The sequence below is a fragment of the Jaculus jaculus genome, chromosome X, assembly GCF_020740685.1.
Source record: "Jaculus jaculus isolate mJacJac1 chromosome X, mJacJac1.mat.Y.cur, whole genome shotgun sequence".
In the NCBI taxonomy this organism is placed as follows: Eukaryota; Metazoa; Chordata; class Mammalia; order Rodentia; family Dipodidae; genus Jaculus; species Jaculus jaculus.
In genome coordinates, this window is record NC_059125.1 from 108,662,334 (window position 1) to 108,690,241 (window position 27,908).

General features: G+C 43.1%; 1 protein-coding gene and 1 pseudogene across 1 annotated transcript; one reads left to right on the forward strand and one right to left on the reverse strand.

Annotated features, from left to right (window-relative positions):
- Positions 1–1,629: 1,629 nt before the first annotated feature.
- LOC101601537 lies at positions 1,630–7,406 on the forward strand (annotated as a pseudogene).
- A 17,360-nt stretch (positions 7,407–24,766) lies between these two features.
- On the reverse strand, positions 24,767–26,462 carry LOC123456563 (EKC/KEOPS complex subunit LAGE3-like). The gene is made up of 4 exons (XM_045139925.1): positions 26,249–26,462; positions 26,065–26,173; positions 25,290–25,418; positions 24,767–25,115 (listed from the first exon to the last, which is right to left on the reverse strand). The coding sequence occupies exons 1-4, from the start codon at positions 26,460–26,462 to the stop codon at positions 24,971–24,973; spliced, it is 597 nt and encodes a 198-aa protein (XP_044995860.1). The 3' UTR covers positions 24,767–24,970.
- Positions 26,463–27,908: the final 1,446 nt, after the last annotated feature.

The window sequence follows — 27,908 nt, forward strand, 5'->3', positions numbered from 1 at the left end:
ATTATTCTGCCTGGAAATTTTCACTGATAAACATTACTCCATTTGATTAAATTCAACTTTGCCCATGAACTCTGGACACAGAAAGAAGGCAAGTATCTTTCTGCCAGATAACACTCAAACTGCCTATAGTCCTGTTCTAGACAGAGTCCTGATTCCTCTCTGAATCATTACAAACCATGCCTCCATTGTTTGCATTTCTCTCAGTTTCTGGTCTTTCAGAATCCCATAAGACTGGCTCATTAAGGTATATTTACTGCATTCTAATGCTTCTTTACTCTAACGTTCGACATGTTTCCACAATGCAATCACAAACCAATGGCAAAAGATTAAGAACCTTCAGGTCAAGTTTATCACAGCAATGTCCCACTTCATAGCACCAATTTTATACATTACTTATGTAACTGAATTTTTCCTGGGACAACATACCCTACCTGAAACAATCACAATTTGGTTTTCAGTTCCAGAATGCACAGTTCATCATTGTGGGCAAATTATAGGAAGAAAAGGAAATGGAGTTTACATTGTCACATCGGTGTAGAAGAAGTTGTGAGAAAGAACAGTAATTGGGCATGGGATGTACTACCTCAATACACACCCTGAGTGATGTGCTCCTAATAAATCTTCAACTCCTAAAGGTTCCACAACCTTCCAGAACAGTGACACTAACTTAGGGTTCAGTATTCAAACGTGTGACCTTATGGGTTACATTTTGTCCCCTGCACCAGTCCTAAAAATCTCCTTAGACTTTGATAGTCCCAACAGTATTCAAAAGTTAAAAATCTCTCCTGAGATACAAGGCATACTCTTTATCTGTCATCACTGTAAAAGGCAGACACAATTAACACACTTCCAACATAATAGCACAGGAAAAGCTTTCATTCCAAATGGGTGTAATGGAGGCATGACAAGAAAAGATTAGACCAAAGCAAGACTGAATGAAACCCAACAGGGTAACCACAAAGTTCTATAGCACCATGTCCTGTATCTGGGGCACGTGATGAAGTACTCTGGTTTCTACAACTCTAGGGTAGCTATACACTTAAGATCTCCTACCTTCTCTCATTGTCTAGATCTACTTTGAGCCCCTAACTATACGAAGCAGACATCCCATGGTCCTAATATTAGTGTAGGGTTTTCATTATAGGGAGGGATGACAGTCCATAAAGATTCAAGAGATCCCAGGCCTGTGAAGCTGATATTTTTGATCCTTGTCCAAATTAGAAAATAATTGAAAATGCAGCATCAGAGAAGGGTAAATTATAAATTCTAAGGTTTATTTTAGGGTTAGTTAAGGTCCCCAGGGAAGGAAGCCCAAAATAAAAGATGATACGGAGAAAATATCCCCTCAGATCTCAGGGTACAAGCCTATAGGGAAGCCCCTCCAACACATGGAAAGCAAATCAGGAGATCCCAAGCCATAAGATTCCCTTTGCACAGGGAGAAAAGTATTAGAGGGTGTTGAACTTTAAAGAACTATCACACACATGGAAAACCAAGAAAGTAGCCACACACAAATTACCTGGAGAGAAAGCAAAAATACGCCCAGGCAGGAAGGATTCCTCCCCATTTCCAGCCAAGCTGGGAAAGGGGAGAGCTCAGAGGCCAGAAGAATGAGAAAGCCTTACAAACATGGTTAATGTGCTTTATGTGAGTACAACATTCAATGAGAATGAGCCAAATCATCACTTAGATGTGTAAGGAAGAGACTTAATGGCCTCAAAGGAGGACTCAGAAGGTGGCCAGCCCACAGGTATAATAAGTAAGCCCTGAAAAGGTGAAGTAGCAGCAGGAAGTTATCACCCAAGTTGATGCGTGTAGCCTTCTTGGAGGATACTTTGTCTCACAAGAATTCTAGTTCAGTGGTTTCTCCATTGGCCTCTGTCCCTGACTGACTACCTATTAAAAAGACATTTTGCTCTTAGTCTGTATCAAGGGCTACAATATCTGGAAGTCTCCACTGTAACTTAGGTTTCATTTTTACAGCTTCACATAATGGCCTGTTGTGACCTTCCTACAGTTTCCAAGCCTCCCATACATTGCCTACTTTCAGTGTAACCTTGAAGAAAGATGCCATGAGACCATCAGTCTTTTATTTTTCATGGCTCTAAACCCAGTACCATATGGACAATGCTTCCAAGTTCTGTTACTAGCAGAATGAAGCCTTCTCCCATGTAGCACAGTTGTACTGGCCTCTGTAAGTTTCCTTTGTTTGCTGAATCTGCAAAAACACTTTCTTAGGCAGCTGTTTGTGAATAAAGAACACTTTTTCTGGTATTTTCCCTTTAGGCATTGCATTTCAATATGACTGTGTTCTTACAAGAACTTTTGATGTTTGAGGCCTTGCCCTTAATGCATCCTTTCTCTTCTCCCAATGCATAGCAGGCCTCTACTTCACAATTATAGCTGCTTTGTTGGCTAGATGATCCAGAACTTCTTTACATTTCATTCTTTACCCAACCACATTTTTACACATTTTTTATACTCTGCTTTATGTTCTCTTTCTCTGTTTATCTGAATAACATCAATCAACAGAAGCCACATCATAGACTCAATGATATTCTGCCTTGACATTTTTTTCATATCAACACATTAGGCCATTAAATTTAAATGTAACCTAATTTAAAATCTCAAAACGTGGGCAGGATATGGCCAGTTTCTTTGCAACAATATCAGATGAATTTTCTCTAGCTCGGTTCCTAATAGAATCTTGGACCCCTCTGAAACCTCATAAGCCAAGCCTACAATGTCCATGTTCATCTCATCATACTGGGAATTCAGACTCCTATCTGAATAGCCCACTAATCTCTGCTTAAAGCACTGTAATGCTTTTCTAACCCCAAGTTCCAATCTCATTCACATTCCTCATTCAATCCATTTTCAAAGGTTTATAATCCACATATCCAGTTTGTCACAGTATTGAACCCCAAACCTTGGTATACTTTTTAATGTATTATTAGTCTCATTGCTATAAATAACCACCTAACTGGAAGCATTTTAAGGAAGGATAGATTTATGGCTCTTAGAGTCAATTGCAAGTTTCATAGTAGGGAAGGCACTGTGGCAGGAACAGGGAGCCAAATGACCACATTTCAGGTGGGAAGAAAACTCGTACTCACATCTGATCCTGACTCATCCAAAATGACTATCAGCAAGTCCTGAGAATCAGCATCTCCTATCTCTTCCCATCTCTAGCACACATAGGTGGGTTGGCTCCTTCTGGGTCAGTCCCTTGAATTCATAAACCAATCGGGACTCTTCATTACCCATCAGAGTCAGGTGACAAGGCTCATTGTAAATATATGTCTGACCTATATAAATGGGCCTGCCACTTGTTTCTTGGCTATATTCTCTAGGAAACTGAGTCTCCTCATTTTTGCTTTTGTAGTCTCCTTCTGCTTTTCTCCCTGGCTGGAGTAAAGGAATTTCTTCTGGTTTGGACAGTTCCCTGCCTTAATTTGGATGCTTTCTCACTCTGATATATGTGTGATATTTCCTTAGACCCCAAGTTCTTTACTATAGAATTACTTAGCTTTCTTTTTTGTAAAGGTAAAGGGCTTGTGCTTTCATGCTTTATTTCACACATCTGTGTGTGTGCATGCTTTTTTCTAAAATTTTTGGCCTTAGCACTCCCTTTGTGCCTCGTGTGTGTGTGTCCTTTCCATGGACTTCTCTCCTGGAGATTTCCCCTATTTCTCCTTTTTCCTCTCTCTGTCTTCAGCTGGGCAAGGAAAAGAATTCATTTCTGCCTTGAGTCTTTCTAGTCTTCTCCTGGATACCAACTTTCCTGAAATAATTTTACCTTTTTTGGAGACCATTTTCTCAATTCTTTCTTGCGATAGTTTGAATGGATGTCCTTCAATAGACTCACCAGTTTATTAAAGCTTGTAAGTTAGAACTCCAGCTGCTTGGGTGAATTAGATGTCACTGTGGGCAGATGCTAGGGTCCAGTCTTATGGTATATATGGTTGCAGGTCTGAATTCCAGCTAAAGATATTCAGAGTGCTGGAATTCTGCCTGGTATTCCTCGAGTTTGCTAGCTTGTGGTACTGGTGTTTACTTTTCTCTCTGTGTGGATCTGTAAAAGGGGGGCAGCTTCTTCTACCATTATAGAACTTCCTCTGGATTTGTCAGCTTCATCCTCCATAAACTGTCTGGTCTGGAAGTTCATCTCACTAATGTGAAGCTATGACAGAATTGGTGCCAGAGACTCAGTTCTTGCTGTGCTATAAATTTGGCCATGTAGAATTTGGCCTTAAAACTTGATGCTTGCAATTAAAGACCCCTACTATAGTGTTCATTCAAGAATATGGACTTTTCTAATGAGAGTTTGAAAATTCTATGTGCAGAGAGAGTTGTATTTCAAGGCTTTTCTCAGAAAGCTTCAAAGGGGAGGAAAGACTGGGTAGAACTTTGTTGGAACTTGACTACTTGCATAATGGCTGAGATTTTTTTTTCTTAAAATCTATTGGGAACTTTATGAACATATTACAAATTGTCCATATTCCCATTGGACTATCCTTTTTATTTCTGATATTGTATCTTGTAGTCCATGTTGACCTCAAACTTGCTATATAACAGGATGATCTTGAACTCCTGATCCACCTTCTTCTACCTGCTAAGTGCTGAGATTATAGACATATTCCACCACTTTTGGCTCAAGCTGGATATTTAGCAGCCCAGGAAATGTTGCTGAAGCTCACTGCACACAGCCTGGAAGGAGTAATGCTCCATTCTCCAAGGACTAAATTGACACACTATCTAGTTCATACTTTTTTACAGGTGGAGATACCATGAGTCAAGTCAACATATCATTGCTGAGGACTATCCCTTGGTCCAGGCTTTGGGGAGATGTGCATGTGTATGGAGAAAAAGATCCAAAGCTGTCAAAACTTTGTTCCACACCATGCTTCAGTTGCCCTGGGACCCCAAGGCCAGTAGCAGGATGAGCTTGGTAGATGAGAAATGATAAGCAGAGTACAATGACAAGCATTGGCATTCTGCATGGACCTCCCATAAGAAGGGGATGCAAATGTGAGGCTTGGACCTGGCAGCTGAGGCTAGTGTACCAATGAAAGGCCCCAGACTAACCCCATTTAAACCATGATACATGGAGATGTCATGATACGTTAGGCAGGATATTGTGGAATTTGGGCATCAAACAATGGACTAGGGCTCTAGCTGCAGCCTGAAGGCACTAGGGAACTCCTGTACATTCTAGATTGAGTGGACAGGACTCTGTCCTTAGATGTATCCAGTAGCATTCTCTTCAAGGCTACATGGTGGGGTAAGCCCTTTAGCTTCTTCCTGTTTGACCAATCTCAGCATCACTTTTGTTTCTAAAGTGTTGAAGGTTGCCACAGCCTTTGCCAGAAAGCTGTCTTCTTCCCCTTGCACTTCACACCCACTTTTGTGGTAAAATACAGCTTCAGGTATTTCTCATCCTTGCCATAGCATGGCCAGTAAGGCAGCTTCCCATCATTGGGGTTCCCTGTAGGGGCAAATTTGGCTCAATATTTCATGACCTGAAGACTGAATGCTTTTTCTTCACCTATGAATGAGCCTTTGTCAAGAAGGCTTCCAAAGATGAAAGAAAGTTCATCCCCATGGTTTGCTCCATCAATGTGAGGTTTGGCAATTATTCTCAAGGGAGTATGGCACTCAAACTCATATAGATAGACACCAAAGCCAGCATATAAGGCATGATCCAGTTGAATTCCATGTTATTGACACCCAGAAGGCAGGGCACAGGTGAAACCTGCCTCTGGGCCAGAAGCACTGCAGGGATCTGGTAACACCAGGCCATCCACCACTGGGCTCAGGGACCATATAATGTCTTGAGGATCTTTATGAGAGTTCACTTGAAAGAAACTCATTTTCTTGGACACAAACATCACCTGGGCTTCTGATAGAGCCTGAAGACAATCCACCATGATCCTTGTGTTGTTGTGGTTACAGCCAGCCTTGCGAGAAATCTTCCTGGCCACCTTCAGTAGGTCACGAGTGATGAAGTCTTTCAACATCGCAGTGCCACTCTAGGAAATGGTCTCCTGCCCAGGCTGATATGCTCTTTCATTCTACGGGGACTTCTGACATGGGCTTTACTTTGCACATAACCAGAGTGGCAACCTTGGCTGCCAACAGCATACAGCCTGAGGAAGATGCTTCCCTGGCCCAGAGGTACAGCTATTGCAAGCCAACCTTCCATGCCTGTATTACCTGGAGTGGACCGCATACCCATGGTGGCCCAACCCCTGCCCCCCAACTGCTGACTTCCCCATTCCCTTATTTGGCATCCAGCACCCCTCCACTGACTAGCAAGCGAGGCCTGGGATGCACAAGGAATGCCAACCCACTGGACTCAATATTTGTGTAACCGTGGGGCTTGGGGGAAGCAGGTTTTCATCCACTTGGCTTGTGTGGCAAGGTATTCACTGATGCCAAATGACTACTCTGGCAGCATGAGTCTCAACACAGTGTCAGCAGCATCCAGTTGGGGTACATTGATCTTCTTCCTCCTAGGCTGGGTAAGAATGGACAACCTATCTCTAAGGACTCTGATGACTCACAAAAAAGAAGCAGGAACAGGAAGCAGGTGGCCTATGAAATCTGTGGCAAGATCTTCCAGGACGTGTTCCATCTCAACAGGCACAAACTGTCCTATTCTGAAGAGAAGCATTACTCCTGCCCCATGTGTGGTCTATGGTTCAAGACAAAAGACCGCATGAGCCCCCATGTGTGGTTCCATGATGGGTCTGTGGACAAGTCATACATCTGCCTGAGCTATGGGAAAGGATTCTCCAGGCCTGATCAGTTGAACAGACACATCAAGAAGGTGCACACTTCTGAGAGACCTCAAAAACATCAGACCTGCAATGATACCTTTGCCATGGGAGACCATCTACTTTTACACCGGACCTGTCATTAAGTCAAGGTGCTCTGCCAGGTGTGTGGGAAGTACTTGTGGCCAGCATACATGGCAGACCACCCGAGGAAGCACAACAAGGGGTTCAGCAACTTCTGCAGTATCTGTAACAAATGCTCACATCATGATTTGATTGAGAGCTCTGAATACTATGATTCCTTCTCAGATGCCAGTGACCTGAAGATGCCAGAGAAGCAGAATGCCAACAGCTCTTTCTCCTGTGACATGGCAGTCCCTAAAAACAAAATGGAGCCCGATGGACAGAAGAAGTACCCATGCCATGAATGTGGGAGCTGCTTCTGCTCTAAGTCCTACTTGAACAAACACATCCAGGAGGTGCATGTCTGGTCCCATGGGGGACCCCTGGGAAACCCAGGGGGAATCCCTTGGGGACCTGGGACCTGGCCTTGGTTCACCATTCTCTCCCCAGGAAAACATACATCCTGATGTAGACCATCAGCCTGTGGAGCCTGAAGGGAAGTAACAAAGAAGCTGTCCACAAAGAAACAGCCACTGGGGACTATTGAAAAAATGGTGTGAATGCAGAGGGAAGTGATATCCTTGGGTTCTGTAGCTGAGATATTTTGTTGTTTTTTTAAAACCCCATTCCACACCCCACTCCACTCACACTTCCACCACCCATTCCCCAATGGTCTTCAGAAACAGGTTCCTCATCTGCTACTCTGCAGAAATACCTGTGAGAGCTTGTATGGGATAGGGACAGAAAACACTACATAGGCCTCTAATGCTGATCCAGTCCTAGTTTCTCTAGTGGCCAGAAGCCAGTATGTCTATTGTTTGGTTCTTAGTAAACCCACTAAGCCCCACTCTAGCACATCTGTTGTTTTGATCCTTCTCCAGTTCTCTGATTTCTCATTCCTCCTTCTTATATTCCTGAAAAGAAATTATAGGAGAGTCTCCAGCTTCTCACACAACCTTGATGTCCAACTGTTTTCTTTTTTAAGGAAGCCAGAAGCCTACATCATCCCATGGACCGTGAGATGAGTGTCTCCTAGAGACTTCTGAGCTCAGTCCTTGGCCTAGAGTGCTCTTGGCTTTCCTGAACCCTGCTGGAGGCTTGCCTTTCACTGCCAGGATAAGCTCAGCTATTGAGGACACCCCCACCCCAAATTCCAGTTCTTACATGGTTTTAACTATTCAACTTGCTGTTGGGTTTTAATTCTTGAATAATAATTATTATTATAGTTGCTGTTGCTATTTAGTACCAATTATAATGAATTGCTACTGACAGCTATTCCAGGGGATACAGAGCTCTATGTAAACTGCAGTCATATGTTAGGGTTAGTATTAACCTTTGCTTAGATGTACCATAATTAACTTGGCTAGTTGATTGTTTGAAGTCTATGGAAGAAATAGTTTTATGCAAAAATGAAAATAAAATACCAGTCTAATCAGGAAGGGGTTTCAGTGTCATTGGAGATCAGCAAGGTAGGATAGCCACATGAGTAAGCCAAGGTTGAACTTTTGATGTGAATTGTTCTGATCAGATGGTATTAAAAACCATACTACCTTAAAAACATAAAAAAACTAAATATATTGCACCGAGGCCAAACATGGTGGGTGGTGCATGACTTTAATCCCAGCACTCAGAAGGCTGAGGTAGAAGGATCACTGTGTGTTCAAAGCCAGTCTGAGACTAATTCCAGGTCAGGCATTTCTAGAGCAAGACCCTAACTTGAGCCCTCCCCCACCCCCAAAAAAGATATGGAAGTGAGAAATTTAAGATTTAAAGTTATAAAAACTCAAGCAAATTAAAAGTTGTTGGCACAGTGACTGGTTGCTGAAGCTGCTATTTGTGGGTCCCTGGATCCTTAGGTTCCCTAAAGGCATCCAGGCAACTGTGGAGAGCAGGGTCTTGAGCAGGAGTGAGCACGACAAGAAATTCACCTGAGAGATGACTTCAGGGAGTAGCTCAGTTTATTCAATAGGGGCCCTTACCTGTGCCTCACAGCTATTGTTAAATGCATTAACCATTTGGAAGGAAAATGGCCTTTACATGACTTTACATTGAAACAATCAATATGAAAGTGTGCCTGAGGAAAGACTGAATGATAGAAATACAAACTGTTGGAAGTAGTTGATTGAAAGTTAGAAACCTACTCTTTATGGTCACTATTTCTTCCATATCTGAATTAAGAATATGGCTGTGTCTTGCACCCTGGTATTGGTTTTGGAAGCATGAAAAATGCATGGAGTGGTTGATGAAGGTTTCAGGAGATATTGCTGAGAGGCAGCACATAGGCAGGGCATGATAACCCTCATAGGCTGACAGAGCCATGGGAATATGGACCGTGGTTTGCGCTGAGACCCAAAGATATTTTAAATGTACATTGAAATCAGAAGCCATTTTAGATGTACCAGGACTATACAAGGGCTGCAATGAAGCACTGTTGCCTCAGGATGGAAGTTTTCCCTTGTTACTCTGCCCAGCTGGAATGATGGAATTAGAAAATCCAGAGACTTGTCACTGAACACTCATATGGATATAGGACTTGAACTGCAGAAATTTGATGTTTGCTTGATTTTTATTGAGGTTGCATTGATCCAGTCTCTCCTTTTTATGACTTATAGCAGTTGGAAATGTTTATTCAATGCCTTTATATGATGAAAGCATATAACTTGTTTTGATTTTACAGAACTCACAGCTAAGAGATCATCTTAAATCCCAGACAATACTTGGAATGCTCAAATTATCATATGTTGGTAAATATGGGGACTTTTAAAGTTGGAATAAGTACAACTTACAGTATGAGATCTTTAGGAATCTATTGGAGACCAGGGGTAGAATATGGTAATTTGAATGCTTGTGCCCAATAGATTCACCTGTTTATTAAAGCTTGTAACTTAGGTCTCCAGCTGCGGGGCTGAAGGAGATGTCACTGTGGGCAGATTCTAGGGTCCAGCCCTAACGTATATTTAGTTGCAGATCTGAATTGCAGTCTAAGACATGTGGAGTGCTGGAGTTCTGCCTGGGATTCCTCAAGTTTGTTAGCTTGTGGTACTGGTGGTTGCTTTTCTCTCTGTGTGGACCTTTGAAAGGAGTCCAGCTTCTTCCACCATTATGGAACTTCCCCTGGATCTGTAAGTTCAATAAATCCCTTCATCCTCCCATAAACTGTGTCTATTCTGGAGGTTCATCCATGTAATGTCAAGTTATCTGTGACATTTATTAAAATGGATAAGAAGCTAAAAGTTGGGATTTATAGGCCTATAGGTCCCCCAGAATCACACAATCTTGCATTAGTATCACAGTTTTTTGTTGTTTCTGTTTTTTTGAGGTACAGTCTCACTCTAGTTCAGCCTGACCTGTAATTCACTATGTAGTCTCAGGGTGGCCTTACACTCATGGCAATCCTCCTACCTCTGCCTCTTGAGTGCTGGGATTAAAGGCGTGCACCACAACGCCAGCCAGTGTTACAAATCTTAGTCAGGGTAGTTGGCCCCCAGAGCTTCTTGAGGATCCTCCTGCCTTTGTCTACGTTCTTGCTCATAAACATGACTGGAATTACAATTGCCTGCTGTAGCATACAGGACTACATCTGTACTGGAGTTCAAATGTGGGTCCTGATTCTTAGGGTGGGGGAGTGCTTAATCCATCGAGCCATCTGCCCAGCCCAAATATTTCAAATTCTAAGGATTGCTAGTTGTGATGTTTTTCCCTTCCTCAAAATTAGTGTGAAGACTATCTACATTCAGAGATATTTCATACTGTTCCATGTACTACTGAAATTTCTCTGAATTGATAGGGTACTGGATGGAATAGTAGAACCCCTGAGTATCAAGCTGATTTTGGGTGCAGCTTTGCTTTAACTATCTTTTGCCATTGATACTCATTCCTTTATCCCTTTGGGAGAGTTGGAGAGAACACAGAATTTGGTACTGTAAACCTATGACTAGGAAGGACAAAAGCCTGTGCCTAGAGAGGACATAGGTTCTGGCGAGGTAACAATTATTGCTGTTTTGTAAAATGGACATGATATCAAATTGCCTTCCAAATATTTGTGACTTTTCCATTGATTACTATTGCTGATAACTCACTTTCAGTGTTCATCACTAAATGGTACATCCATATCACACCCTCCAAAGCCAAGTGTTGCAGTCAGGTTCACATTGGTGGTAGAAATCACCAAACCAAGAGCATCTTATGGGAACAAAAGAGGTTTGTTTTTGCTTACAGTCTCAATGGGGAAGCTCCTGATGGCAGGGTAAAGGACAACATGAGAAGAGGGTGGATATCACCCCTTGGACAACATAAGGTGGACCATAGCAACAAGAGAGTGTGTCAAACACTGGCATGGGCTATCTGGCTTTAACACCCATAAGCACACACCCAACAATACACTTCCTACAGGAAGTGTTAATTTCCAGTTGCCATCAGCTGGGGAACCTAGCATTCAGACCACCTAAGTTTATGGGGGACACCTGAATAAAACCACCACACCCAGGGAGCATCATAGAAGAGAATACAAAAAGATCTTAAGAGCCATGGTTGTGAAATGTGGTGCCTTTATGATCCTTGTCTTCTTGAATGTTAAACAGATGTAATTACCTTCATAAGAATTACACAAGATTAATCCTATCAACATTCCATCAGGAGGAAAGAGGTGCTCATGAAGCCACAACCCTCCCTGCAGGTTAGTAGTCAGTTAACAGTTACTGGAAGGAGGGGTTCTTGAGATTTAGAGACAATTTCCAGTTACTAGAATAGAGATTGTCATAAGGACATACTAACCCTGAAAATCCATAGGCAACTAATGTTTGCTAAAGGAGGGAAAATCATACTCTTCAATAGTGTGACAATTGGTTTCTTCCTTGAACTCTTGCAAACTTCTCATCAATGGTCCTTGGTGAGTTGGCAGGTAGAGGAGCTAGATTTGGTCATGGATTCTTATGAAATCTCCTGAGGAAAAAAAGATCCTCCATCCTTAGGCCATAGTTATTCCTTTAATTGTGACTATTCTCTCAGTTAGTTTGATTGAGTTTTCACTCCCAAAATGATGCGTGAGCTAGAGAGACTTCAAGGTTACCCATTGTAAAACATGACAGTGCCATACAAGAAATTGGTCCCTTCTTTATGCTCTTGTACACTACTCATCAATGGTCCTAGAAGAAACGCCTGTTAAATAACCTGATTCATAAAAACCAAACAAAACGCCATGAAAATTATTGCTTTCTTTTAATTCCTTCTATAAAAGCAGGAAACTGTTAGTTACTTACTGGTGCTGAAAACCTTGAATGCTTGGAGATGAAAATCCTTGAAGCAAGAAAAGAAATAAAATCCCCACCCCAAACCTCATGATCAGCCAGGCTTTTTATCCTGAGTCTGGAGCCAAATCCAGAAGAATTTACCATGCCTTGTTGCACTGTCCAGAAGATGCTGGGACTGAAGATAGCACAGACTTGTTAAATGCCAGCTCTGTGGCAGATTCTGCAGACAGCATGGTGAATGTGTCATGTTAAGCAACAATCATTTGTTTTCCTGCTACTTGACAGACATGAATTAATATCCATATATCACCTATGGGGCTTCTTGTCTAACTATCTCTCCCGAATGCTACCTATGTCCCTCTCATATTCTCCCTCTCAAGAGAAGAACCTCTATTTGCCCTTAGATAAAAGAAAGTGATGACTGGTCAGTCTGTAACTGCTTCCTACTGATCAGGGTTATTGACTAATTATTGTCTCTCCCCTAGGGAGTATGTAAAGCCCCAAGTGAGAAATCTGTTTGACAAATGTCCTGTTCTGTTGCCATCTGAAAATTGTCAGTAAGCAATGTTTCGAAGTCTGGTTTGAAGTGATGAGTGATCAGCTGATCAAGCAGACCTGCACAGATATAGTGGGATTTCTGCATGACCATCTGAGTGTGAGCTGCCTGTAAACCAGCAGCTATAGAAACATAAATCAGTATAACAGAAAAACTGAACTCAAGCAAGAATACAAGAATAAGGCATTGTGATGAAACAGAGAGAAAACTTGCCTGTTTGTGCATTGTTCTAGACTTCACTGTGCCCTTTTGTATATGGTTATATGTTCGTGTGAAGCCGTTCAAAAGTAGGCATGTTGTCAAAATTCAATCCATGATGTAAAATTTGAGATAAAAAAGGCTTTACAAGAGGCCCTAGGGAGCTTACAAGAGCTCCATATTGCCCTGTCAGCCTTGGAGTCATTGAGTTGGATGTGTCAGGTCCATGTTGAGCTAGTACTCTCCCCTTTAATGAGAATCCTGGAGCACTGGTTATCCTCTGCTATGACTCTATTATAAATCATACATGTTTTGTTATTGTATTTTTTTTTCCTGTGTCACTGTGACCTCCCTGATCTGGAAGGCAGATGACTTACCAGGGTGCCAGTTTAAACCACATTAGCAGTGTCTCATCATCTCTTGTGGCCTTAGGATCTGAGGGAATAGGCTAAAATATTGGGCCTTATGCACTTTTGACTTCAATTATCTTTGAATTCTACATGGGTTATTAAAATATTCAGAAATGAAATTATACCAGTATCGGGGGCAAGAGCTTATCTTACATTTGACATCTACAAAGTAGCTTGAAGTGTTCTATGTGTTCACAGGCATATGAACTAATTTTCTTCTTACTCTTTGTTATTAGTTTTGTACTCAGTGAATACAATCAAGTTGGTACTATTGGTAGCTTATTCCCTGACAGGCCCCCTCAGCAGGGAACCTCCTTGTTGTGGAATATGGGTTGTGCATTGTAGGGTTAGCCATCACTTATGAATAAGAGGCAATGTCTCTGTGTATCATGATCCAACATGAGGGTCTGACATTCTTTCTGTCCCCACTTCCACAAATATCCCTGAGACAAGTTGGGTCCATTTTAGGTCTGCTTCAGTTATGAAGTCTTAGGAGCCCCTGTGTCTTTGCATATCTGATTTGGTAGGAGTTTATTATTCTCTGTGTGTATCTCCTTCACCCTTGTTCCGGTATCAGGTTCACTAAGAAAACAGCACTCTTCCTTCTTTCGCCAGTTATTCTTAGTTATATCTAAGGGCCCTTTGGAGGTATGATGGGATGGTTCTCGCCTTAGGATCTAAATCTACCTGAAAAAGAGAAGCAAATTCTCTGACGGAGAGTAAAGTTAGCACCAGATAAATGGAATAACCCTTCTTTTCTGTGTTTTTTTTTTTTTTGACAGACTGTAATGTGTTTATGCCGTCTTGTACCCCACAATTGGTGGGAGCTTGATAATTGAGAGTGGGCTCATTTTTGCATATGATTCTCACTTCTTTCCCAGCTTCAGGTATGGGTTCCATTCCACTGAACAGATCCATTAGCCAAATCAAGAGCAGTTGGTTTCCCAACATGGTCCTGTGCCACTATTGCACTTGTGTGAGCATCACATCAGGTTGTATGCTGCAAAGTAGCTTACACCATGAGTTGCCTGGACAGATATTGGTCATGTTCCCCCTGTTCCTCAAGTAGCACCTCCTGGCACTAGATGTGCTAACTGTCTGGGGATTGACTCTCTTCCAGTTTCCAGAAATGTCACTCCAAAAAATGAACCAACAGCTTCGGATCTCTTCAGCACTAGGGTCTTACAACTAACCATTGGTGGGCCATCAAGTGCTCTGACAGAAATCTGTCTTCTTTTGGGAAACCTTGTAGGTCTCTCTGATCAAGAGCTCATTGTAGATGGTAGCCACATGCTAGTACTGGGAGTAACAGGTCAGCATCCGAGGAGCCAAAATAAGAAAAGACAAGGGCACTTCCGGTTAAGATGGTGGCGTAGGTACCACGCCAAAGCAGCCTAGGGGGGAAAAAGACCAAAAAAACTCAGCAGAATACACACTTTTACTAAGAAGTGAGGTGTATAGGAAATTGAGGCGGCAGCGGAGAAGTGGAAGAGTTATAGAGCATCCAGAGCATGCACAGGCGGGAAGGGCGGCTCCGGCAGCTCGGCCAATCGCGGCAACTGCGGCGCAGCAGAAAACCGCCAGACTCTCGGCTCGAGCCCCAGGAGAAGCCAGGTGCGGAATTTTCCCCTCGCACTGCGCTCTCCGCAACTCGGGAAACGTGAGGTTAGAGCGGCAGCGAGCAGCGGAGGAGAAGACCGCGAGGTAGAAGCACACGTGGAGCAGTGAGACAACCAGAGCAGCCGTGGCTCCCTCCCCTCCCCTAACCCAAAGCCTGAACCCAGCTCCAGCGAACACAGCAGAGGCCCGGGACCGGCCATGCCAACTTGGGCTGATGGCGGGACCCAAGCAGGAGCAGAGTTCGGCAGCAACTTCAGCGGCTCCAGCACCGGTACCAGCGGCCCCAGCAGCAGCGGACCCAGGAGCGGGAGCGGCGGCAGATCCCGCAGCAGCGGCTTCGGGGGGAGCAGCGGCGGTGGACACGGCAGCAACAGCTTCAGCAGCGGTGGTGGCTCTGGTGGTGGCAGCTACGACATCAGCAGAGGCAGCAGCAGCGGCTCGGTTTGCCCTGTAGGAAAAGCAAGTGCCCAGCTCCAGAAATCAGAACAGCAGCCCAACGACCCAGGTAGCAACTTGACTGAGACCAAAATCACCCAAGGTAACTGGGATTGCACCAGGGAAGGGTCTCACTTGGTCACAAGCTGACTTGGATACCTCAACAAACCAGAAATCTAAACCTCTTTGTTGATAGAGGATCTGGCCATTATAATAACTACTCTTGCATACATACTTGGGGCTGTTTTTGATTGAATGTGTACAGTGTTAAGTTAAATTTTAGAATCTACCTGTATTTTATTCCACTCAGCCTGCTTGAATACTCCTATAGCAGGGAAACTCAACCCCTAAGAACATCTTTGTAGATACTCTGAGAGTCTTAAGAGCCACACCTAATACCTTAAGGTCCTACCCTGAAAATATATTACATCAAATCAATTGATACAGCTAAGAATAAACAGCTAGCTAGAAAATCCAAGCATTAACTTAATCCAAGATGCAAAAATATATACATTATAACACAAGAAACACTAAAAAGCAAGACGATATAAATCCACCTAAAAGTATTAATGCATCAGAAATGTCCTCCAGTGAGAAAGAGTTAGAGGAAATACCTGAGAAAGAGTTCAAAACAATAATTATAAATATGTTCAAAGAGGTCAAAGAACACATGAAAATAATCAAAGAAGAAATCAAAGAGGAAATCAAAGGAATCAAAGAAGAGGCAGGACACCAATTTAATGAAATAAAGAAGGCAATACAAGACATAAATAGGGAAATAGAAATAATAAAGAAAAACCAGTCAGAATTACTAGCAATGAAGAACACAGTTAATGAAATAAAAAACTCTGTAGAAAATCTCACCAGTAGGATGGATGAGGGAGAGGACAGAATATCTAAGCTAGAAGACCAGGTGGCAGACCTAATGCAGTCCAACAAAGAGAAAGACAAACTTATAGAAAAGTATGAGTGGGAATTTCAAGATATTCGGGACACTATGAAAAGATCCAATATAAGAATTCAGGGCATAGTAGAAGGAGAAGAACTCCACTCCAGAGGCATAGTAGGCATCTTCAACAAAATCATAGAGGAAAATTTCCCCCAAATTGGAAAAGAGGTACCAATACAGATACAGGAAGCCTTTAGAACCCCAGCCAGACAAAACCCAGAAAGAACCTCTCCTCGCCACATTATAATCAAACTTCCAAACACACAAACCAAAGAAAAATTATTGAAAGCAGTTAGAGAGAAAAATCAAGTTACCTACAAAAGCAAGCCCATCAGGATTACAGCAGATTATTCAACACAAACTTTTAAAGCCAGAAGGGCTTGGAGTGATATATTCCAAGTTCTGAAAGATAACAACTGTCAACCAAGGTTACTTTATCCTGCAAAGTTATCCATTCAAATAGATGGAGAAATAAAGACATTCCATGACAAAAGCAGGTTAAAGGAGTATTTGAAGACAAAACCAGCTCTACAGAAAATACTTGATAGAATCCTCCATGCTGAACAAAAGGAAAAGCACACATATAAGGAACCTAGAAAAAACCAGCTATACTCAAATACCAGTTAACATAAGAGAGCACAGGTAGAACCAGTAACACACACACACACACACAAAAATGGCAAACATAAATACACACCTTTCAATAATATCTCTTAATATCAACGGTCTCAATGCCCCAACGAAAAGACATAGATTTGCAGACTGGGTTAAAAAGCAGGATCCTACAATTTGTTGTCTCCAAGAAACTCACCTTTCTACAAAGGATAGACATTATCTTAGGGTGAAAGGATGGAAGACGGTGTTTCAAGCAAATGGGCCTAGAAAACAAGCAGGGGTTGCTATCCTAATATCAGACAGGGTAGACTTTAGTCTGACGTTAGTCAAGAAAGATAAGGAAGGTCACTTTATATTGATTAAGGGCACACTCCAACAGGAGGACATTACAATCCTAAACATATATGCACCTAACATGGGGGCTCCCAAATTCGTCAAACAAACACTATTAGAACTAAGGTCACAGATAACACCAAACACAGTGGTGGTGGGTGACTTTAACACCCCACTCTCATCAATTGACAGGTCATCCAGGGAAAGAATAAACAGAGAGGCATCTGGACTAAATGAGGTCATAGAAGGAATGGACCTAACAGATATATACAGGACATTTCATCCAAAGGCTGCAGAATATACATTCTTTTCAGCAGCACATGGAACATTCTCTAAAATAGACCATATATTAGGACACAAAGCAAATCTTAAGAAATTCAGGAAAATTGAAATAATTCCTTGCATTCTATCTGACCACAATGGCATTAAACTACAAATCAGTAGCAAGAAAGGCTATAGAGCATACACAAAATCATGGAAACTAAACAATACACTACTTAATGATGAGTGGGTCAATGAAGAAATCAAAAAGGAAATCAAAAAATTTATAGCGTCAAATGATAATGAGAACACAACATACCAAAATCTCTGGGACACAATGAAGGCAGTTCTAAGAGGTAAATTTATAGCCTTAAGTGCCTATATTAAGAAATTAGAAAGGTCGCAAGTAAACGACCTAATGCTTCGCCTTAAAGCCTTGGAAAAAGAAGAACAAGGCAAACCAAAAATTAGTAGAAGGGAAGAAATAATAAAGATTAGGGCAGAAATTAATGAAATAGAAACAAAAAGAACAATCTAAAGAATTAATGAAACAAAGAGTTGGTTCTTTGAAAGGATAAACAAGATTGATAAACCCTTAGCAAATCTGACCAAAAGAAAGAGAGAAGAGACACAAATTAATAAAATCAGAGATGAACAAGGTAACATCACAACAGATACCAGAGAAATTCAAAAAATTATAGGGACATACTATAAAAGCATATACTCCACAAAGTATGAAAATCTGAAAGAAATGGATGATTTCCTTGATCTATATGACCTACCTAAATTAAATCAAAATGAGATTAATCACTTAAATAGACCTATAACAAACATGGAGACCCGAACAGTTATCAATAATCTCCCAACTAAAAAAAGCCCAGGCCCGGATGGATTCACTGCTGAATTTTACCAGACTTTTAAGGAAGAGCTAACACCATTGCTTCTCAAGCTTTTCCAGGAAATAGAAAAAGAAGGAATTCTACCAAACTCCTTCTATGAGGCCAGCATCACCCCGATACCAAAACCAGGCAAAGATAGAACAAAAAAAGAAAATTACAGACCAATCTCCCTCATGAACATAGATGCAAAAATTCTCAACAAAATATTGGCAAACAGAATACAAGAGCATATCAAAAAGATCATTCACCCTGACCAAGTAGGCTTTATCCCAGAGATGCAGGGATGGTTCAACATACGCAAATCTATAAATGTAATACATTACATAAACGGGTTGAAGGACAAAAATCACATGATCATCTCATTAGATGCAGAGAAAGCATTTGACAAAATCCAACATCCCTTCATGATAAAAGTCCTCCAGAGACTGGGAATAGAAGGAACATATCTCAACATAATAAAGGCTATTTATGACAAGCCTACAGCCAACATATTACTAAATGGGGAAAAACTGGAAGCTTTTCCACTAAAATCAGGAACAAGACAAGGGTGTCCACTGTCCCCACTACTATTTAATATAGTTTTGGAAGTCTTAGCCATAGCAATAAGGCAAGAGACACACATAAAAGGGATACAAATTGGAAAGGAAGAAATCAAGTTATCATTATTTGCAGATGACATGATTCTATACATAAAGGACCCTAAAGACTCTACTAGCAAGCTGTTAGAGCTGATCAAAACCTACAGCAATGTAGCAGGATACAAAATAAATACACAGAAATCAGTAGCCTTCATATATGCTAACAACAAACACTCAGAGGATGAAATCAGAGAATCACTCCCATTCACAATTGCATCAAAAAAAAATAAAATACCTTGGAATAAACCTAACCAAGGAAGTAAAGAACTTATACAATGAGAACTTTAAAACACTCAAGCGAGAAATTGCAGAAGACACTAGAAAGTGGAGAAACATCCCTTGTTCCTGGATTGGAAGAATCAATATCGTGAAAATGGCAATCTTACCTAAAGCAATCTACACATTTAATGCAATCCCTATCAAAATTCCAAAGGCTTTCTTCATGGAAATAGAAAAAACAATCCAAAAATTCATTTGGAATCACAAAAAACCTCGAATATCTAAAATAATACTGAGCAACAAAAAAGAGGCTGGTGGTATCACCATACCTGATTTTAACCTATACTACAGAGCCATAGTAACAAAAACAGCATGGTACTGGCACAAAAACAGACATGTAGATCAGTGGAACAGAATAGAGGACCCAGATGTAAGCCCAAGTAGCTATAGCCACCTGATATTCGATAAAAATGCCAAAAATACCCATTGGAGAAGAGACAGCCTCTTCAGCAAATGGTGTTTTGAAAACTGGATAAATACCTGCAGAAGGATGAATATAAATTCTTCTCTCTCGCCATGCACAAGAATTAAGTCCAAATGGATTAAAGACCTTAACATCAGACCAGAAACTTTGAAACTGCTAGAGGAAAAAGTAGGGGAAACCCTTCAACATATTGGTCTTGGCAATGATTTTCTGAATACAACCCCAATTGCTCAGGCAATAAAACCACAGATTAACCACTGGGACCTAATGAAATTACAAAGATTTTGCACCGCAAAGGACACAGTGAAAAAAGCAAAGAGGCAACCTACAGAATGGGAAAAAATCTTCGCCAGCTACATATCTGATAGAGGATTAATATCTAGGATATACAAAGAACTCAAAAAGTTAAATAATAAGGAATCAAACAAGCCAATCAAAAAAAGGGCTAAGGAGCTAAATAGAGAGTTCTCAAAGGAAGAAATACGAATGGCATATAAGCACCTAAAAAAATGTTCTACGTCACTAGTCACCAGGGAAATGCAGATTAAAACTACATTGAGATTCCATCTCACTCCTGTCAGATTGGCCACCACCATGAAAACAAACGATTATAAATGTTGGCGGGGATGTGGAAAAAAAGGAACCCTTCTGCACTGCTGGTGGGAATGCAATCTGGTCCAGCCATTGTGGAAAACAGTGTGGAGGTTCCTAAAGCAGCTAGAGATTGATCTACCATATGACCCAGCTATAGCGCTCCTAGGCATATATCCAAAGGACTCATCTCATTTCCTTAGAAGTACATGCTCAACCATGTTTATTGCTGCTCAATTTATAATAGCTGGGAAATGGAACCAGCCTAGATGTCCCTCAACAGATGAGTGGATAATGAAGATGTGGTACATTTATACAATGGAGTTCTACTCAGCGGTAAAGAAAAATGAAGTTATGAAATTTGCAGAAAATTGGATGGACCTGGAAAGTATTATACTAAGTCAGGTAACCCAGGCCCAGAAAGCCAAGCGCCACATGTTCTCTCTCATATGTGGATCCTAGCTACAGATGACTGGGCTTTTGAGTGAGAATGAAAATACTTAGTAGCAGAGGCCAGTAAGTTGAAAAGGATACATAAAGGGTGGAGAAAGGAAGGGAGGAGGATACTTAATAGGTTGATATTGTATATATGTAATTACAATGATTGTAATGGGGAGGTAATATGATGGAGAATGGAATTTCAAACGGGAAAGTGTGGGGGTGGGGAGGGAGGGAATTACCATGGGATATATTTTATAATCATGGAAAATGTTAATTAAAAAAAAAAAGAAAAGAAAAGACAAGTAATATCAAAGTGATAGAGAAGAAAGAGAAGAGGGAGGGAGGGAGGGAGAGAGAGAGAGAAACTGAAGCAGAAGGAGATTAAGTTCAGTCTTCTGCATACCCTCTCCAGGGCCTTGTGATTCAGGTGTTATCTGTAAAGGCCTGGTGAAGGTTCAACCATTTGGTCTGTCATTCAGGATGTAGAATTTTATGATACCATGGCCACTTGGTTCCAGTACTTTGTCCCCTTCCCCCTGCCTTGACCTTCCCTCCCTCCCACCCAACATATTGTCCTGTCCCAGAGATGCTTTCTAGGTATTTTGGCAGCTCAGGTAGTTTCAGGTTAGGAGCTGATGAGTGAGACTATGTGGCCATTATATTTCTGTGAATGGGTGAGTTCACTGTGAGTGAACTGTTGCAGGTTCGACCATTTTTCTTCAGATTTCATTGTATCACTTTTCCTTAGTGCTGTGTAGAATTCCATCATGTAGATGTGGTATATCTATTTGTCTAATGATGGGAATATAGATTGATTCCAGGTCTTAGCTATTACCAAATGAGTAGCTGTAAACATGATTGAGCAAATCTCTCTGAATTGAGGGATGGAGATTTTAGGGTACATGCCCAGTAAGGGAATAACTGGGTTTGTTGGAAACTCCATAGTCAATTTTTTTAGGAGTCTCCATATTGCTTTCCAAAGTGATTGTACCAGGCTGGAGAGATGGCTTAGTGCTTAAGCTCTTACCTGTGAAGCCTATGGACCCCGGTTTGAGGCTCGATTCCCAAGGACCGACGTTATATAATGCACAAGGAGTCACACATGTCTGGAGTTTGTTTGCAGGGGCTGGAAGCCCTGCCATGCCAATTTTTTTTTTCTCTCTCTCTCTGCCACTCTCAAATAAATAAACAAAAATCAACAACAACAACAAAAAAAGTGATAGTACCAACAGTGGATGAGGGTTCCTATTTCACCACATCCTCGCCAGCATTTACATTTATTTTCATTTGGTATTTTAATGTTTGATATCCGTACTGGCATAAGGTAGAATCTCATAGTTGTTTTAATTTGCATCTCCCTGATGATTAGGGATGATAAACATTTTCTTAAGAGTGTGTTTTCCATTTGTAATTCTTCCTCTGAGAACGGCCTCTCCAGTTCTTTGTCCCATTTTGTGAGTCGATTGTTTTACTTTTTATTGGTTAGATTTTTGAGTTCTTTGTAGATTCTATAGATTAGGCCTCTGTCAGTTGGATCTTCAGCAAATGTTTTCTCACATTCTTTGTGCAGTCTATTGGTTTTGCCTATTGTATGTTTGTATTGAAGAAACATTTCAGCTTAATATGATCCCACTGTTTAAGAGTTTTGGTCACGGATTCCTATAAAGTCTCCCGAGAAGGCAACCCTCCATTCTTGAACTATATGTATTCCCTTACCTTTGTACATTCTCTATGTTAGTTAGATTGAGTATAATCCCCGTAGACGATTGAAAGAATTCAAGATTTTATGTTATCACGACTGAAGCTGCCATGTACACCTACTAGAGGCAACCCACCATCCATGGTGGAGGTCTAAATCACAGCCATTTTCTTGTACCTCAGTGATTTCTTCTTAGGTATTTTGTGGCCTATCAGGTGGGTGGAGGGCATCCTCCCATAGTAGGTGAACCATCAGGGCTGGAGGGATGGCTTGGTGGTTAAGGCATTTGCCTGCAAAAGCCAAAGGACCCAGGTTCAACTCCCTAGGACCCACGTTAGCCAGATGCACAAGGGGGCGCAAGTGTCTGGAGTTCATTTGCAGTATATAGAGGACCTAGCACGCCCATTCTTTCTCTCACTCCGTTTCTCTGTCAAATAAATAAATAAACAAATTGACCTTTAAAAAAAAATCTGCTGTAATCTATAAAGCATTTTATAAGGGTCAATGATGGAATTTAGCAAGACTCCAGTGAATAAGCTAGGAAGCTAGCCACTTACTCCATAACCACAAACCATTGTTCCCATCATATTCAGCAACACTAACCTGAAAGAGCTGCAAAAATCCCACCCTGTTGTCGAGTTTCTAGCATCAAGTAAATTTTTAATTTTCGCAGGAAGATAATCCAGTGCTGGCAATGACATTGTGAAACCAGAACTTGAGCAGGAATGCGTATTATCTGGAGCAATTTTGTACAATAAGACAAACAGTATAAATACCAAATGCATCCATGTTTACCTTAGTAATTCTGCTTCTAACAATTTAGCTAAATAATAGGTATTCACAGCCTGGAGAGATGGCTCAGTTGTTAAAGGAATAGGTATTATTATATAAATTTTATGTATAATCTGGGCAACTTGCATACTATAAGCATTTGATGAAGACACACTTTTTAGGCTTTTGGTCAATATTTTTTTCCAGGAGAATTTTAGAAAATGGAAAGTAGCATGCTTTATGCATCTCTGTGTGTGTGTGTGTGTGTGTGTGTGTGTGTGTGTGTATGTGTCCCTGTTCTTGTATGTGCAGAGGCCAGAGCATCCACCTTTTTGTGTGTAGAAGTCTGTGTATTATGTATGGGTGCATGATACGTGTGTGTGTGTGTGTGTGTGTGTATGTGTTTGTGTGTGTCAGGGGACAACATCAGTGTTGGTCCTCACTTTTCACCTTGCTTGAGTCTAGATCTCTGTTGTTCACTACTGTGAACACCAGGGTAGCTTAGTCCATAAAGTTCTTTAGGATTCCCCTGATCCACCTCTTATCTAGCCATAGGAGCACTGGGGTTCCAGACATGGTCTACCACTTCTGGCTTTCTGTGGGTTCTGGGGACCAGAACTCAGATCCTCTTTTTTTTTTTTTAATTTTATTTATTTATTTGAGAGCGACAGACACAGAGAGAAAGACAGATAGAGGGAGAGAGAGAGAATGGGCGCGCCAGGGCTTCCAGCCTCTGCAAACGAACTCCAGACGCGTGCGCCCCCTTGTGCATCTGGCTAACTTGGGACCTGGGGAACCGAGCCTGGAACCGGGGTCCTTAGGCTTCATAGGCAAGCGCTTAACCGCTAAGCCATCTCTCCAGCCCCAGAACTCAGATCCTCTTGCCTGACTAGCAAGCACTTTACTCATTGAGTCACCTCCCCAGCCCTCATCCACCTCTTTTTATGACAAGGTCTCTCCTTGCCCGAAGCTCACCAATTAAGCTAGATTAGCTTGTCAGTGAGCCTCAGGGATCCTCCTAGCTCTACTTCCCTAAGACTGAGGTTTCAGGCACATGTCATCCTGCCTAACCCGAAAAGGGGGTGTTTTAAAGTATTCAGAAAAAATTAAGACTAAACTTAAATGCCTATATGTGACCTTTATGCATACGTATGAATAAAACTTTAGGACTACTAAATTTTCATTTTTGTTGTAGCACTCAGAATGGAACCCCAGACCTCCCGCATGCTAAATAAGAACTCTAGCCCTGAACTATATCCCAAGCCCAACATTTTCCAACTTCAAAATCATTAACTGTATTTGGTACTGCATGGCTGGATTTAAATAATATACTTTTTCTTCTATTTCCTAAGTTATCTTCAATTACACTGTACTAGTACAAGATCTCATTATCAGAATTTCCACTCCCCCAATTGAAGCACGAAAGATAGCTTGGGAGCCTTCTGCCTTACCACCAGAGAGTAAAGTCAGATCCCAAAACAAAACAAAACAAAGCACACGGTACTCTGCTTTATTTATTTACTTCAGAAACAAGCATTTAAGTATTTAAGTATCCACTCTTTTAACAACAGGAAAACAAGTCTACCAAGAGACTGGGATGGAGAACACAGAGTCAAAAACCTGGACTTTGATAAAATATTGAACCCTAAACATGAAATGCTCTGCCTTTGTCATGTTTGGACGAGGAAAGCACCCAAACACTAGAAATCAGGCCTACTTCCACGTCCTCGTTTTGCACCTTCCACCCACTGTAGATGCTGAATGTTCCTCATCACCAGGAAAAGCTGGTCGAGGAAGTTGTTAATGGAAATTCGGAAGAGAATCGGGTCTTCAGCGGTCCACCTACTAAAAGGGGGAGAGAGAGAGAGACACCATCAGAGACAAGACATCGGTACAAGTCCCCAGCAATTCGCTCTTGCTTACAACTAAGCACCTGAGCCTCCATTTCAGCACCGCCAGAGGGGATTCTGCCTCCCCACCCATGAGACCAGCCCCACTACAGACTCTTGGAGAACTGACACAGACAGGGTACTGTTATCCACTGTGAACTCCTGCTGAACCATCATTTGCTGGCGCCGAGCATTAGAGATCAAAGACCTGCGAGCCGCCTGAGCTTCCAGGGGGGAACGGAAAGGCACCGTAACAGAGCTGGGGAGGGGGGGTAGGGTTAAGGCAGTATCTACTACTTTTTCAAAAATTTTATTGTTTATCCTTATTTATTTATTTGAGAGCAACAGGCAGAGAAAGAGGCAGGCAGGGAGGGAGGGAGGGAGGGAGGGAGGGAGGGAGGGAGGGAGAGAATAGGCGTGCCAGGACTTCCAGCCACTGCAAAGGAACTCCAGACGCATGTGCCCCCTGTGCATCTGGCTAACATGGGTCCTGGGGAATCGACCCTCGAACCGGGGTCCTCAGGCTGCACAGGCAAGCGTTTAACCGCTAAGCCATCTCTCCGGCCCCAATGTCTACAGTTTTCTTCATGCCACTTGCCTCAGCACACCTATAAGGCCTGGCTCAACAACTCGCTCTCCTGCCTATACCAGAGCAGGCCAAGGCGCCGCCTCAATGCGTCCGACTTTGCCCACCGCACTCCTTCAGCCCTCGGCCACGTAGGTGACCCCTGCCCTGTCAGAATGTGAAAGGCACTTGTACCTGACTGCCCACAGAGGCCCTCTCAGCCCCTTGCTAAATACGTAGTAACCGTCTTTGAAACGTGCGCCCAGAACCTTGGCCTGGATGTTCCAGCTACCGCCCCGGCGCCCCCATTCCCCGTCAAGGGTCTCCAAAGAAAGGATACAACTCCAGGAGTCGATTTCGAGGTCGACTTCGGCACGCCCCGGCAGCATCTCCGCCGGGCCCAAAGGCAAGCGGTGGCTGCTCGCCCGGCGGGGGCGGCGGCGGCGGCGGCGGCGGGGGCGGGGGCGGCGGCGGCGGCGCAGCGGCCGCTTCTTCACCAGGGCCCCCTTGCTGGACAGGCCCACCCTCGTCCGCGTTGCCCGCCGCAGCCCCGTTACCAGGATCCTGAGGGCCGCGAGGCTCACGGACGTCGTCGTCGTCGTTGGGGCCTTCGTCCGCTGAAGAACGGCCGGAGCGGCGCTGCTCTTCCGGAGCACGAGGACTATTGCGCCCACTATGCTCTCCTTCTTCTTCTCCTCCTCCCACCGCACCGCCTGCGCCGCCTCGGGGCTCCTGCATGGCTGCTCGCTAGGGCCTTCCTCACCGAGCCTCCCTGAAGCGCGGCCGCGCGAGGGCGCTCTCCAGAGGGAAGGAGGCACCCTCCCCGGGCCCCGCCCCTTTCCCCGACGTGCGCCGCACGTGAGGTCTGGGGCGCCTGCGGAAACACGAGCCCGCGAATATTGGTTCCCACCAAGCTCGCCCACTCCCTGGCCCAGGGACACTAGGATGGACCGCACAGCCAGTGCTCCCTCCCACTGTTGTTCCTTACGGCACTGGGGAAATACACCCCTTCAAGGTGGCTTCTCGCCAAGCGGGCACACTGAATGCCACAGATCCCGTGGGCAACAGAACGCCTAGGCCTGAGGAAGCCCAGTCCGGTGGTGGTTGTAGGTGGTACGACTCTGGCCGTCAGAGCGCCTGCGCAAACAGGCCCCCTCTGTCCTTCACCCCCACCCATCCAGGCCTTGACGTAGGGTTCTGCTAGGCTGGCCACCGCGGTTGTTCCCTCGCACCTGGAACACCCTAGCGTACAGTGTAGCCCCATTTCCCTCACCAGGTGAAGACGCATGCATTAAGGCGAAAACTTAGTTGGTGCTCCTATGGAGGGCAGTGTCTGTGTCTGGCTTTCACCAGCCTTTACCTGAGGGACATAGATACTGAGCGGTGCCACTCAGTTATAGAGACAGTCAGTGTGGCTCCCTGAGAGGAAGGGAGCAGGGCTGAGCCACTATGCAGGCTTCAGACTAAGGTTTTTGAGCTGCGGTAGACAGGGATGAAAGTCAAAACCACCCTGGTGGCCCAGGATGCCTGAGAAAGCCCAGAGACTCGCGACCTCACAACTCATAGGAACCTCACGACCCTGGCCACTATGGAGATGACCTACTCAGCCTGTAGCTTATAGTCAGCAGACCTGACTATATGGTGAACAGGACAGTCTACAAGTTCAGTCATGTAGGTGTGGATGGCCCTGAGCACAGTCAAGGGGCCAGAGAGAAGCTTGTTTCACTGTACTTGATTCAGTCCAATCACAAGCAGTAGGGTTGCTCAGTAAAAAGTGGGAATGATGGAGAACATAGAACGGTCTCTGATGAATACGTCTAGAGAAATGACAGAACACAACACCTAAATAATGATCCAGTGGCCTGCGTGTGTGCAAACTTTGGTGGTCCACAATTGGAGACAGAGATGTGAGGGCAACCTGGGCGAACTCAGACCTCTAAGCGATAGTGTGTCTTGAGGTATGGGCAATGTAAGGTCACATGGCACCATAACCAGACTTCTACCATCATTGTCTCTATGCCCTTTGGGTCCCACATGGAGACAGAGATGGCCTTCACTACAATATCTGAACCCTTCAGAACCAGCTTCTACAAGGTGCAGCTCAGAGATGCCTTGTAGTGTCTGGCACTGTACTGGCTATGTGAGTCAAGAAAGCGACCTGGGTGGGTGGGTAGTGGTCTGTAG